This window comes from Streptopelia decaocto (genome assembly GCF_964273445.1).
Source record: "Streptopelia decaocto genome assembly, chromosome: 3".
Lineage (NCBI taxonomy): Eukaryota > Metazoa > Chordata > Aves > Columbiformes > Columbidae > Streptopelia > Streptopelia decaocto.
Genome location: NC_138656.1, coordinates 23,100,000 through 23,115,080, shown reverse-complemented (window position 1 = coordinate 23,115,080; position 15,081 = coordinate 23,100,000). Strand labels below are relative to the sequence as shown.

Sequence of the window (15,081 nt, the reverse complement as noted above, 5' to 3'; positions counted from 1 at the left end):
ACTTCATCAACTGTTTCTGTTTGTTTGTCAGTAAATAGTCTGATGCTATACTGACCAAAATCACTGGAACAAGCATGTTTTATTAACACATGTTTGGCAGGTTTTAAAATATTCATGGTATGGCATGGGCAGGTTAGACTTCAAAAAATGCATTGACAAAGTTACTAGTGCCACACTCATGTAAAAGGAAGTATTTGAAAATTATTTACATAATTTTTTCTTGCATTAAAAAATACCCCAAAGACATTGTATTAAGTGTATTAAGACATTGTATTATTATATACAACACATTTTTATGGCAGCATTTGCTAATTTTTCCTTAAGCATTCCTAATATCCTCCTTGTTTACTAAATATTTATCATAAAAATAATACAAAGACATATTTTACAAGTATCAGTGTTAGTAGAACTCTACTGACTTTAGAAGTAGATGTGCTGATTTATATCTATTGCTATCAGGTGTACATGCACATAAACATGCACATGCATATATTTTATACCTAGAGATATTTTATGCATTGGTGGTTCAAAAAAAGACATACATTTGCTGCATAAAATTCAATAAGAATATGTGTAAAGACATATATTTCAGCAGAGTAAGACATACAGGAAGTTTCTACTGTCAAATTGTACTTTAAAAAGTCAAAGTCTATTGGTTAGCAGGGCCAGGAATTAAGTGTACTTCTGCAACAAGCTGTCAGTATAGGCAGTTTTATAAGAAACATATTGAAGCCTTGACAGAAATACTGCTTATACCCAATGACAACCATTCAGTCTTAAGCAATTGAGTTGAACGTCCTTTCACAGATAGCAGCCCTCCACAATGACACCAAGACCAGAGTCCTTTTTCACCACTGAAAGTTGGGGTTTTTTTGTGTTTTACAAGGATTGTTGGATACTGGGGACACATCAGCATGTATTGTTTAGCCGTATCAAGGCAAATGGAAGAGGACATTTTAAAGAAAATAATTTTCCCCTTGGAGAAATGGAATTTATAATGGAACTATAGAAGTTTGTTTTAAGCTAAGGAACAAGACACAGCATCATAGCTAAAGAAGTGAGTTGTTTGTTAAACTCAAAATATTTTAATTGCGTAAAGACTGACAGAGGCATTACATTTTTCTTTCCTTGTTCTTAAGTTTCCTTTGGCAACATCTACCTTCCACACTAACTTAAGGTATTTTTGCAGTCAGGTTTTGCAGAGGGTAGCATCTCATCTCATGCTAGTGCACAAAGACCATCCAAGTTCTATGCAGCAGGCAACTTGTACATATATATTCAAGAAGAGTATATAGGAAAGCATGTCCTGTGTAGGCCTTCTGCTCTACCCCACACTCTCAAAAAGAGAATTTTAAAATTCTACACCTACTACCTTGCAAAAAATAATTTTTACATATACTAACAAGTGACGCCTTTGAAATGCACTTCTGTACTCCTCCTATCTAAAAAGAAGCAACCCTATGTGAACTATCTGACCAGAGCTAAATAAACATTGCAATTTGAGTGAAATAGTCATAGGAAACTGGTTGCATTTAGACCATGAACACAGACAAGTTTAATAATATTGCATCCATTTTTGGTAACTAACAACTACAATAAAGGAATTGAATCTCAATTGAAGATATTCACAGGGAGGTAACGCATCTCTGGTATGTAAAAATCAAGTTCAGCACTTAGTTTTATTAGGTAATTGCTTACAGGTAATGTGTTCATAGAAGCATTTATAGCTTTGGAGCTTAAATCGATGTATTCGGTAAATTTCGTTGTGAAATATTTGCTCAGTTTCAAAAAAATATTTTACAATTGTGAGAACATGTTTTCTCCTAGGTGTTTTCTTGAGATAGAGAGCTATCCATTTAGACAAGGGACTAAAATGAAGTTGAGTCACGAGAACTAAATATTTGCTACAATAATTGCATATGAGCATCAGGTTAAATCTACAGTCTGAAATGCAGATCGTATATCAGTGTAAAATAAAGTAAGACCACAAGGCACTTTGGTGTGAAGGCAGAGAAAGCAGCATATTATAGTAACAAAACCAGCAATTAAACACTTCCCACCCTCTCCACCTTTTCCTGCTCTGAATGACTTACTTTCTTATTAGACAAGATAACAGGAAAAATCTCTGTAGAAAATTATCAAATTTGCTAAAATTTGGTCCAATGGGGTCATCCATTACTGATTAAAAAAAAAAAAAAAGACAATAATATATTTGAAAACAAAATATTTTTCCAAAACCCATGCTATTAGGTATCCTGCTACATTGTGAGAGAAAATTAGTAGTTCAGTTTCTTAAAAAAAGCTAGAGATTATGTATTTTGTATATGCATTATGTACAACAAGCTCAAGTTTTGCCATATGCTTCTGCTTACATATTGTATCAGGTGCAAAATCCTACCCTGCCAACTAAATGGCTGTACCTATATGCTGACACCTGTTTGATAAATCAAGGGACTGTTCAACAAATTATGCGGAACGAGTCTGCAGAACACAGAACTATTAATGAGGAAAGTGATGGGACTGGCAATGACAAACTCAATTTTAGACCAGTAGATCACCACTTTGAATTAACAATGATCTCTGGGAATGAAAAGTTCTGTTCAGCTGTGGTACAGCTTTGGTATTCTCAACACAGAGATAAGACAACTGTCAAATACTATTAATTTCAACTTATTTTCTCTGATATGACTGAAATCAGAACCGAGTCTCTAAATGCAAAGGAATAACACTTACAAATACATACATAGCAGTGTATCTTTAACCACATATGAACACATATGCATGGAGGGAAATTACATAAAGAAATAAGATACTAATCACAAAACATGTGTTGAAATATTTACATTTTATGAAAATCTAAGACAACACATACTTGATCTCTTAGGAATTATTATTGCAGGTTAATATTCAGGAAGGAAATACATTATTGCTATGTAACTGAGAAAGCTAGATAACCAAAATCAATTATATGCAGAGGCAGCTGAACTGTTATTTATATTTTCTGCTAAAGCAAGTTAAATAAAATCGGACTGCTTACTATCCTCTGCTGTCATCATTGAAGTCCAGTTGCTATAAGTACTGCCATAACCATTGGAGGCAACCACTCTCATCTCGTATTCAGTGTACGGCTGAAGATCTCCGACCCTGTGTTGTAAGGAAGCAGTAGGGCTGGAAAGCAAACTGCAAAGAAAAGCAGTGTGAGCTACATCATTAAACATCCCAACACCTGAAGAAAGACTAAAACATTACATGTCTTGTAACAAAACCAGCCACCCTGAAGGTGAGCCATATTCAAGACAATGGGACTTTTCTTGCTTGGCCGTTGATGGTGGCCTTGCTATGCTCCGCATACTCTAAAATGTCACCAGCAGAATGGCTCCGCCGCATCTGGAGTCGGTAGCTGGGTGCGCCTGGGGCGTTGTTGCGAACTGGTGTAGACCAGACAACCTGAAGACTGGTCGGAGTGGCAGATGAAAGCCTTGGAGGCATCACACCATCTGGAGCTGTCGAAAAACATGGATGAATTAGAGCAGAGAAAACCACAGAGAACATATGCCGGGTGGAAACAAAATGCTCCATACACTGGAAAAACTGTTCCTCGGGATCAACAGCAATGTTAACATGGCCCATTTAGTTTAACATTTTCACTACTGAACAATGCTATTTCTTCATTTTTCCAATACAGTTATGTGAATATCATTTTGCTAAAAGCAAACCTCAAAAACCCGAAAGTAATTCAGAAGCAACATATTCTCTACCACCTGTTCAAATATTCTCTACTTCTCCTTGTGCCCAGTTCTGCCACCCCAAGAAGTTAAAGAAATGCTCACAGAAATGTTACCTGGCAAGAGTAAAATTGATCAGACTTTTTATCATTCAGGTAAATTCTTATAAATTAATAACCATTTTAAAAGAAAACAGCGGAAATTTTAAGGGGAAAAAAAGGCCTTTAGGTTGAAATCAAAATAGATTCACTGAAGTCTCAGTCTTTAGCCACTGTTTCGTTAAGGAAATTAATTTTTATGAAGTCCAGGAACTGCAGATCAAAATGTGTCAGTAATGATATCACCAATGACCTTTAACTGCTGCAAATTTCACTGCATGCAGTAAAAAGAACTATGCCAATTTCACCTCCGAGTTTATGGCTCTGTTTTTTCCTTTGAGAAGAAAATCTGTTGAAGAAACTTTCTGTATATAAACACATCTGGAACTTTTATATATAAGGTATGTCTCTGCAGCTCTTTTCCAGAGAGTTAAAACACTGGCAAGTTACTGCCTTTGTCATTTAAATAGTTTTGCTTTTCATGGTCCAGTAATTACCATTTGCTTCTTGCTTTGATCTTTCCAACATAATTTTTTTGTTGCTGTTATTTTTCTTCCTTCTCTCTACTGGCAAAAACAGTCTCACAAATCTGTAACTTAAGGTGTAGTTGTAAGCCTCAAGGCACAAGTTGTAAGTTGTAAGATGAGCTAACATTATTTTGCAGTAGATTTTACGATTTTCATTTACCACCTGTATATGGGGTGGTTATTAAAAGAAAAGAAACTAACTTTGTGATACACTGTTTGAATCATTCTCTCCCTGAAAGTGATGAAAGGGGGGGCAAAAAATAATCAGTCATATATATCATAGTTTGTATTTATACTGACATATACATACAGAGATATGTGAACCAGTGTCTGACACTTTTAGTCTGATTATACACTCTTACGACTGGGGAACTTCAAAATTATTCAGCTCCAGCTCCAAATTTTATTACAGAGAAAGGCACAAGACATCTTGCTCTGATCTAGACTTGTTCCCTTTCCTTTATATTCAAGGTGTGCCAGTTCTCATAAGAATTTTTACTAAAAGCTGGATGGTGGGGTACCTGAGTTATTACCAGGAATTTTAATTCTGAGAATTGGCCCCTAGCCCTGCAACTCTCCTGTTTTTTTCAGGAAAAAATTAAGTGAAACAGGATCTCCAGCTTCCCTCACTCCTTTCCCCTCCTCTCTGTTGCGGTGAAAAAGGCAACATAAAATTTTTGGGCTTCAGCCAACCTGACTGCCTTTGGATGCTCCCTCCTCCTGCTGTTATGTAGACCTAGGCAATAAGGCTCCAGTAAATCCCAAGTAAACTTGAAATCTTCCTGTTTCCACTTCCAGGAGATGTCTGAGTCTAAGGTAACTCATGGCCTGCAAATCTCTTGCCAACACCTTCAAGGCCAATCAAGAGCTTGTGATCACCTCAACTCAGAGGGGAGAAGATGGCTGATTTAACTTGAACAGCCACCAACATCCCTCCAGCTGAGCCATCAAAAACAAACATCTGTACACCAAATGCCTCTGCATGTGAATGAAATTTCACTCTCAGGGTAAAATGGAGAACATATATTTACCTCACTTAACATTGTTCTGTTTAGCAGCAACATAACTAATGGAGTTAAATTGTGCAATAAGGGGGTGTAAGTCTTACAGATGTAAAGTACAGTATTTGCATATAATCATGAATTATTTTGGCATCCTTTTATAAAGTAATTCCTGAAGTTGTTAGCAGGCAAACTCAGCCAGCATGAGAAAGATAGTGCAATTTATGTAAAAACTTTCATTAGAGGGTTTAAAAGTGTTTTCACAAGCTGACACTAACAGAAAGACTAAATGTCCCTTCAAACCAGGGTATTACCTCATTTAAAACTGAACTATCTCTAGCTTAAAATTCACCAGTCGTTTAAGTCCACACAGAAATTCTACACAGAAAAAAAAAAAAAAAAACACCTATATCTAAAAATGATTCTAATTAGCTGAGCTGTAATTTGGCCCAGAAGCCAAAGTTCACATTGTTGTTGAGGAGACAGTGTGAGCAACTCACTGAGGAGGCAAAAGTGTTAAATTTATTTCCAGTTCTGCTAGGACACATCACTTCACCTTTGTCTTTCATTTCTCAATCTGTTAAATGGAGATAAAAATACTTATCCTTCTTTGTAAAGCTCTCTGAGATCTACAAAGTAAAAGCTCTGATTAAGCTTTATGTATGTATAGTGGTGGTTATTATAGTGATACAAGAATGTTCATCAAAAAACAAAGATGTAGCTGTCTAAATGTCAATAACAATACACAGTGCGGATGTTATTTTAATGGCGTAGGTAATCTCAGCTAAATGTTCAAATCTCTTCTGCCAACAAAAGCACAGCATAGAGAAGAACAGAAAATTTGGACAAATCTCTTCTGTGAAAGTCGACTGACCTGTAGAACAAGCCGAACCCACTACTTTCAACATGTTAGAATATAGAGCAAATTTATTTAATCTGAAAGACTTCCTGTAGGTCACAGAGAATGTCCTCAGCTATGCACTAGCAAGTCTCCTCAGTTCTCCGCTTCCAAAGGAATGGGGCAGGGGGGCAGGAGGGTACAACAAATAAATCCTCAAGTCTCTGCTGAGTCATAATGAGAAAGGTGCTCTATTAAACTAATCATGTTTTGATCATTAAAACTAGAGAGCACTTCCTCTCTAAATTGCACACAAAACATCCTTTGACTATTTCAAACACTCTTCATCACTGAGGTCTTTGGTGTAACATTTCCCCCAGCTTAACCCTTTTTAGCCAATCCATATTCCTGAGAGGCTCCTTACTACTGAAGTAATAACTGGCAACCAGCAATAATTCTACTGCAAATTTCTCTACAGAAGAGCCATGTATCTATCAGCTTGATATATCGTCTTTAAGATGCAATGTTGCTCAAAAAGCTCCCCTCAAGCTTTAATATGACCCTCAGGGGGCAACCACTCCACTTGCAACCTACTGAATCAACATCTAGCCCAGTAAATCCTCACTTAGCAGGGCAGAAAGTCACGCTTTGTATATGAAGAGACTACAAAGGCAGAATAAAATATTTAATCAGATGTCAATTTTAATCAAAGATTTAATAAAAAGCCTCACAAAACAATAAAAACTGAAGACTGTTTCAAGCCCACAATGATATATTATATTCTAGATACTCAGGTACATGCAGATGAGTCAAGAAAGATCTGATCCCTGCTCAGCCATTAATGTGCTAAGCAGTCATTGAAAAGTGTTTCAAATTCTTGCCTCAATTTCCTTATCTTAAACAACATATGCAGTAGTACTTCAGCTTTGTAAGTATTTGTTTATTTTAGGACAGAATGTTGAATGATTGTACTTAAATTGTACTCCACTTTGAAAGCCTATTTTTCAGAGAGGCATTCATTATTTCTATCATAAAGATATATCTGAAATTATATTTTCTGAAAGTAGAAAACTTTAAGAAGGACTATTAGAAGTTAGGACAAGAATTTATTATTTAAAGATGTTTCACTAATTATTTTTAATAAAAGAAAGAAAAGCCGGTAGAGTTTGATTTGATCTCTGTCATTCATTGTAAACTCAAAGCAACTTAAGTGACACTATTTTTAACAGTGATCAGATATATTGGCCCTGCTGTATCCTTAATATCTGCAGACAGGCAGCTAGAAGAGTTTGGAACTATGTAAATGTAACTTCAAAGTTTGGCATATCTACATATGTAAAATATTTAGCACAGATGATGGGTTTTTATCTTATAAAAATATTTTCCATGCATGCAGATGCAAATGATAAGTGCAGGTATTTAACTACAGAGGAAGAAAATAGACTCTCCACAGTTTGTGCCATAACAGCAAGGAAAAGTTTCGGTTCAGACTGTGTCTACATGAATGTCTCTGTCAGTCATGCCTATTCTGACTCTTTTCCAGGTTCAATTCACAAACCTCATTTCTTGATCTTATTGCAGTGGTTGTTCAGATACTCCTGATTCATTTTCTATTTTAGGTGCCCACACTGAGATCATCTCATTACAGCACTTTTTATGGCAATATGTTCTGCACGCTAACATTTGTTTCTTCTGATTTTCCCAGGTATGCCTGTTATCTAGTTGTTTGCTCAGTCCAAATAATTCCAGTCATTGCACCCTCCATAATTCTCAACATGGGCATATGTTTTTGTTTCATTTAACCGAAAGATAGGCCATGATTCTGGGCCATATGTCATCACTAGAAAGGCATGCTAGTTATAAACCTGTATCTATTGGCAAAGCAGAAGATTGCTTTTTTGTTTCTCATCTTCACAGCTTCATTGAAGTTTACTCCGTTTTGGTTTTTAACCCTCTTTCCCCAGTTACCTTTCCTACTCAGTGTATAGCAAATATACGCATTTGTTCTTGATTTTTCATTCATTTTTCATTCATTCAGCCATGTTGATTTCCACCTATTCAATGCCTAAGAATGCATAGAGTATTCTTGGATTTTCTTTTTAATTTTATACTTTCAATGACATATGTTTTCAGTTTTCAGATATGTCTTCATCTAATAACACATATGCCATGGACAACGCACCCCTTATTCAACACTCATCCATGCACTTTGGAACATCCATTGTGAAAGGTCCCTGGTGCTCTTCTTGCTTGCCCATCTCTGGCACATGGGGCTTGGGAAAAAAGGAAGCTGCACTATGGGAAAAAGCAGGTAAAGAGGCACAAAGGAGTGGCTTAAAGCCTCCATAAACTTCCTAGTAAATCCAAATCTGTTCACACCTCATGTTAGTGAAGTTTTCTTTTCAGAAGTATAACATAAACAGGGTACAGAAATATCTTGTTCTCTCTTCATGATCTATCCTGTTTTGTACATCTAACCTCTGCTATAATAGTAGTGTCATTTGAAAAGGAGTGGCTTTGTAAATCTTTTCACTTTAAAATTACTTGTAAGGCACCATATCACCCAGAAAAATGAAAACAATAAGTTTGAAAAATATTTATTGGGATTGAGTGTGTAAGCTCTAACTGCAAAGTTTCCTCCACTTGCACTATTTGGTATTCCAAGCTGCAAAGCACAATTTTAGTGTGGCCCTGAAAATCAGCTAAAGCTTTACTCCATCACCAGTAGACCTAAAGTTTAAGAAGACAATTGTCTTTTGAAATCACAGAGCAGGCTTACTAATTCCTCATTAATACTGCTCTAGCAAAAAACTACATCATACCTTCCTCTCCTTTTAATGAACTTTTCTTCATGTACAACCTCAGCATCTGCAATCCAGATACAGGTCTCAAGTAAAAATATGTGTAAGAGATGCCCCTTTCCCAAGTGTTGTATTTTACTGAGGTCAACACCATCAAAATGTCTTCTAGATTTGTCACCTTTACCTTTATAGAAAAAGTAACCTGCTTTTCTTCCTCATGATAGATAGAAGTTTATCCACGTTACTCAGCAAGAATTTTGCTAGACTATAAAAGCTACAAAAGAATGCCAATAAGCAATTAGCTGGATGATTAATGATTTTAATACCTGTAATAAAGACATTGGATGGAATTTATAACTGCCCAGTAAAACTAATTATTCATCAGGCTGTTAAAAAGGATGCCTAGCCAATAACTGTCATATCACAAAACTATTTTTTTTAAATACTATGAGGAAAATAATAAGGATTAGAATTACAAAATCAGGCAGAAACCACAACAAAACAAACAGCTCCTGTGCATTAATTGTGACTCTGGTTACTGGAAAATGAAATATCTCTGTGAAGCAGCATTGAGAAACTATTAGATCTTCAGCTTCCTGCGTGAAGCAGCTTTAGAGATTAATTTTCGTTTTTTTTTCTTTTTTTTTTTTTTTTTAAGGGAAGAAGGTGGAAGAATTTGACATCATCTTCAAAATCTTGTAGCTTCTCTTCAAATTGATATCTGTAGGCAGACAGCTAGGACCAGAGGCAGGTATGCTAGCTTCCACAGTGATGGAAACATCTCTGCTGAGACTTATAGAGTGCTGGTGAGGAGATGCTCGACTACACTGAAGTTCCTTTCTTAATGTTGATGGCACAACTTCAAAAAACTGCAGGCTGGCTCTTAAGCTTTTTACTTCACATTTGAAATTAAACAGTTCTTAGACACATCTGGAAATAGGGGACTCCTAAAAGCAACATAAGATATTCAAAACCAGAAAGCAGCATTCTGTTTGAACAAGTGGATGTGGTTTCTTCAAATGATTGTTGCTTCTCTCCACTCAATGTGGCAAAAGAAACTATGAAAATATAGCAACCTAACTGAATGCTAAAGAAAGTGAGGTGTGAGAAAATATGTGAACATTCTCATTAAATAAGAAGGCTCCTGGTTCAAATGCTACCATTATGTGCACTCCGGCAGTATGAATGTGCCAGTGGACAATTACTCACAAAACAGCCTACCCTGCTGGTAGAAAGCAAAAGGGTTACCAGTTGATGTGCATTTTGTTGGAAGCATCAAATTATACATCCCTAAATGCACAGACTGGAGAACAATGCAGGTTTGCAAATAAATTAAGTCTGCAATAAGATTACCTATAGATATTTTTAATCCATAAATTTCTCTGCAATACTTAGAGGATGGTGTGAAACACTACCATTTCTGGTGGAATCCAAGCTTGAGAGCATCCATAAATAGAAAACAGATCTGACAATATGACAGATTAGCTGGTGTTAGGGAGCCACAATGCACAGTGAGGGGTGCAGTCTTATTATACCTTGAACGTCTTACAGGTATCTGTGAGATCCAGGTCACTGGACTACCTTTTGGCCACAGAACAACTGAAGCTGCAACAGACATTTCCCCCCCTAGATTTCTTATCTGCAGCAAGAGGAGGAAAAGAGGTTTCCTCAAAGCTTCTGCTCCTAGTAATCCAGACGACACAGAGCTGGATTGGGTTTGCACCTGCTAATTAACTTCTTTATGTCATATCTGGTAATCACAAAAAATCCTTGTCTCATTGTCAATGTTTTTTTATAGGGGAAATGGGAGGCAGGTGTTGAGAAAGAACGAAGTGACACTTCCCACATACAGTTGTTGTCCCCATCCCTCTCATCTCCTCCACAAACAGCACAAGCAGAAAGTCTGACTCTCCAGTATGCCTGGAGGGGACCAGCTCTCTGTGATGGCTTCGCCAAACCACTGCACCCCCTCAAACTGTCACCTCTTCTTCCCTTTCTGTAACAGAAAAATGAACCTTTACACTGCCATTTTTCCAGTGGCATTTACGTGTTGTTTTGAGATTAATACTATAGAGTATTATGATTTATAAATAGAGATAACTTTTCGAAAAAGAAAATCAGTTTTGTTGAATAATGAAAGTAAACTGTTATTTGTAAATGAGGAAAACCAATCATCTTATTTTTAACTAAAAATACCCATTGTCTATCTCAACAAATAAACCACTCTTCACAGCAGACTCACATATTAAAGGATCAGATGACTTTAACATTACTGGGAATTTACAACCTTGCCTCCTTGGGTGTGAGTACATTTGGAAACCTCAGCTGAGGATGTGCCACCCTTGACACATCTCATTACAGCTTTGGTTTTGGTTCTAGTTTGCCAGTGGTACTGACACAAAACAATACTAAAGCTACAAACACAGCTGGTCTCATTGTGTTTCACACTTTGTGGTGTGTTCATGGTATGATATTGTCACAATCGCTGTTCATACACCATTGTGATCTGTAAGGAGTTTTCAGAGTTTCCAAAAGCATTTGTATATTCTAACGTACACAATCTTCTGAAATAAATCTTTATTAAATATATGTATATGACATGAGAAAAGCAACTAGTTCCTGGATATTTTGTTCATATATCAAAAAGCGCCACAGGAGTGCTCTAGGGAATATGTTGTCAAAGAAACCACAGAATTTTATCTTCTCATCTCCCATTTTCTCTAAGGTGCAGGTCCTTATCACAACAATATCAAAGGGTCTTCTATGTACATGCACTGAAATAAATATATTGTCATCGAAAGTCATAAAGGCAATTCAGAAATTGGGAATGTACAAAATCTTATAAATGTTACAAAGTCTAACTTTTCAGATTAGGAGTCTCCTCGTCTTTGCTTGCAAGAAGTGTCACTCACCTAAAGATAGTGGAAGCCATGCCCTTAAAATACCGAGCATATGATTCTTTGAAAATTACATCTTATAGTTTGATCATACATCTTCTAAAATTCTGCTCCCTGGAAGTCTTCTTAGTACCAAACATATTCTCACAAATGGAAGTTAAAAAAAAATCATTTACTACCTTGCTTCAATCTTCAAGCTATTAAAAAAAGCATATTATCCTGTCTTGTTCACCTGAGTTGGACAAGGCTGAAAACAAAAATATCAAAGCAGCAATACTTATTAAGTAGAAACTCTAGTTTGTTATCTTAACCTGCTTCTCAATTCACTCTAAGGCATTCAAAGCATATAGCCTTTGAAGTAGCCTATACTCTCTATTTTTCTTCTGCAAAGTACAGCACATGTCAGGTTCAGACAAAATACCAAAAATGACTGTATATTTTATTAAAAGCCCATTTTTTTCCTCTCTCTCTCTTTTTAACAAAAGTCTAATTTAGTTGTTGTTCCCTTAGGTACAAAGTACACAGCTCATAATTCATTTCATATAAAATGTCAGTTTAGATTTTTGCACTTCTTTGATAAATGAGAAAAAACATGTACATTTCAATTTCCTTCTATGAGGTTTTACTAGCAGAAGCCCCCCTCCCATTGTGCTGCTCGAAGACCTTTGTGTTAAATTAAACATCAAGATTCAGAAACTGTAGGGAATGATATTTCCAAGACATACAGTACGAATATATGAGACTGGGAAAAAAGGTAATGATTTTTCCTACCAGTAAAGTGATCTCTCCCAAAGAGCATCTTTGATCCTTGAATTAGTTCTCAGTTATAATTTAATATATCAAAACTGTCAGCAGCTTTCCCTACATTTAGACATAAAGTGATATAGTCAGCTCCACAAAGAGCAAAATACAACATTCAGGGGCTTGCTCCCCTCCCAACTTGTGCTTGTGACTCTAAAGTCCATCAATATTAATGGGGAAAATCTGGTTACATCAAAGGAGACAGCAGAGAATTAATTTAATTGTATCTATCTGTCATCATTAACAGTATTGAGTGTTTTTTTTCCTATGTAACCAAATCCTAGCATTGATCAACATGCAACCTCTTAGTGGGGTAATCTGCACAATGGCAAAGAGCAGAATCCTGGAAATAAAACTATTATAATTTAAAAAATAGCAAAAAACATGGTCTATTATTCTCTTATGTAACACATGAGGCCAAGGCAAACAAATCTGAACAATCACATTTACAGAGTAAACAAGAATTCTTATCACTTCTCAAAATTGCCACTGCAATGCTATGGCTGTCACTTCACATTACAGTCTAGTTCAACAGTTGCAGTATCAATAAATTAAGCTGTATTAGAAACCAGCAATAGGACCACATTCTGATGCTCATGCTGAGCATTAGAACTGATGAATAACACACACCCAGATTCACAAATGCCCAGGAGTCAGGACCTGCTCCTCTTGCCCCCTTTGCTGCTGACATGTACCCTGCCTCACCCCAACCTGAGAAGTGTCTGTAGCCCTTGGTTACAATAGCACCTGCTCTGCCTTCTCTCCCAGTAAATGAGATCTTTTGTTTGGTTGTTTCTGCGGTGTTGTTTGTTGGGCAGTATTCTGCCTTCCTTGCTCATGATCCCAGAGGTTAGCATGCTGCCTGGCAAGTGGGACATGAGAGTGTTAGTCACTTTAGGACGAATAATCCAGCTCTCCTTTTTTTTCAGCCAGTGCTCCAACAGTGATAAACTATGACAGAATATGAAAGGTGATGCCTCTGTTCCACCTAACTGTGGCAAAAATCCCTAACTGTTTTTATGGATTGGTTCCCCGCTAAAACCAGAATTTCAATTGACATAAATATGATCCAGATGTTATCCGCTGCAGTAAAATATTTAATATTTAAGGTGAAGAAAGAGCAATTCAGACAAGCCTATTCACACACGGAAATAATCTGTGCAAAATAGACAGTTGACTTATCTGATGCATAGGGTAAAAGGATTACAATCTTTTTTACCCGACCCATCCACATAGGAGTGTTCGTACAGCATTATTAAGTAGCCACTCATCAGTTAATGTCCTGTTCTAGATACTTTTAACAAATAAACCATTTATATGAATTAAGTCTTGGCTTCATTTCCTCAGATAATGCTGAAGAACACATAAATCCACTGGAACTGGTGGAAGTGTGTCAATATACAACAATGAATGACCTGTTCCCAAGTATTTTTACTAAAAAGACCTTGGCTACTGTCTTCTCATTCAAAATTGGCCTAATTGATTAGAGGTCTTAGTAACACCATCACGTTTTATTCAAACGCAAGTCAGGCTGACTGTGTTTTGCCTTATATGCCAGAAGATGTGTCACAGCATTTACTCCAATCTGCACGTATAACTTACCATACTTTGAGGTAAAAGAAATACCTTGGCAATACTTACTCTCCATGATATAGATTTTCTTCAATCTTTTGAAAAAAAGTAAAGAGGCAGGGAAAACTTTCTCTTTTTTGTTCATTTTTAAAACATAGACTGAAAGGGCTAAATATTTATCACAGAAAATTTACAGCTACTTAATTCAGATTACAACCATCAGGAAGATCCTGTTGAATTTTTTGGACAGCACTATCAATTTCTTACGAATAACCCTCTCAAACAGGCTTCTTAGTATGTAAGACCACTCACAACTTTGGTGTAAGGAAAAATAGAGAAAAGAGAAGTATTCTTTCCTTATATAATGCCACCTTTTCACTCATTCAGCTTCTTTTCTATGTTTTCTACTAGAGCTGTTTAGACAATCTAAAATCAGTCGTTTTCTATGTACGCATGGCCACGTTCTACTATGGTGACACCTTTCATGGAGAGGCAATCCCCCAGTCTAAGCTCAGGGGCAAGAAGAGAGGCTGACAAACTTTCTGACATGTATATTTTATTTTTCAGCATGAGAATGAATATAGAAGTCTCTTTTACCTTCCCTTGCTAACACATGCACATCTTTCTATCTGTAAATGGGAATAACAATCCTCAGTCACTTCAGAAGCTTGTTGAAAAGCTGAATTATTAAATATTTGTAAAAACTATAAAATTAAATATGTCAGTATACAAATAGCAAGAATATAATTCAATACAGGACATATCCCACTGTAATATGAAATATATTAATTCCCTTTCTGTCTTATTTTACTAACCTGGAA

The 15,081-nt window shown here is 36.3% G+C and overlaps 1 protein-coding gene across 1 annotated transcript in view; it reads right to left on the bottom strand.

Annotated features, from left to right (window-relative positions):
* USH2A (usherin) overlaps nucleotides 1-15,081 on the bottom strand; it is a 383,410-nt gene that overhangs the window by 133,902 nt on the left and 234,427 nt on the right. Inside the window, exons 38-39 of the mRNA XM_082050056.1 lie at nucleotides 3,353-3,503; nucleotides 3,038-3,180 (exon numbers count right to left, since the gene is read on the bottom strand). Of these exons, the coding sequence (XP_081906182.1) occupies nucleotides 3,038-3,180; nucleotides 3,353-3,503 (294 nt within the window). The remainder of the gene's footprint in view (nucleotides 1-3,037; nucleotides 3,181-3,352; nucleotides 3,504-15,081) is intronic.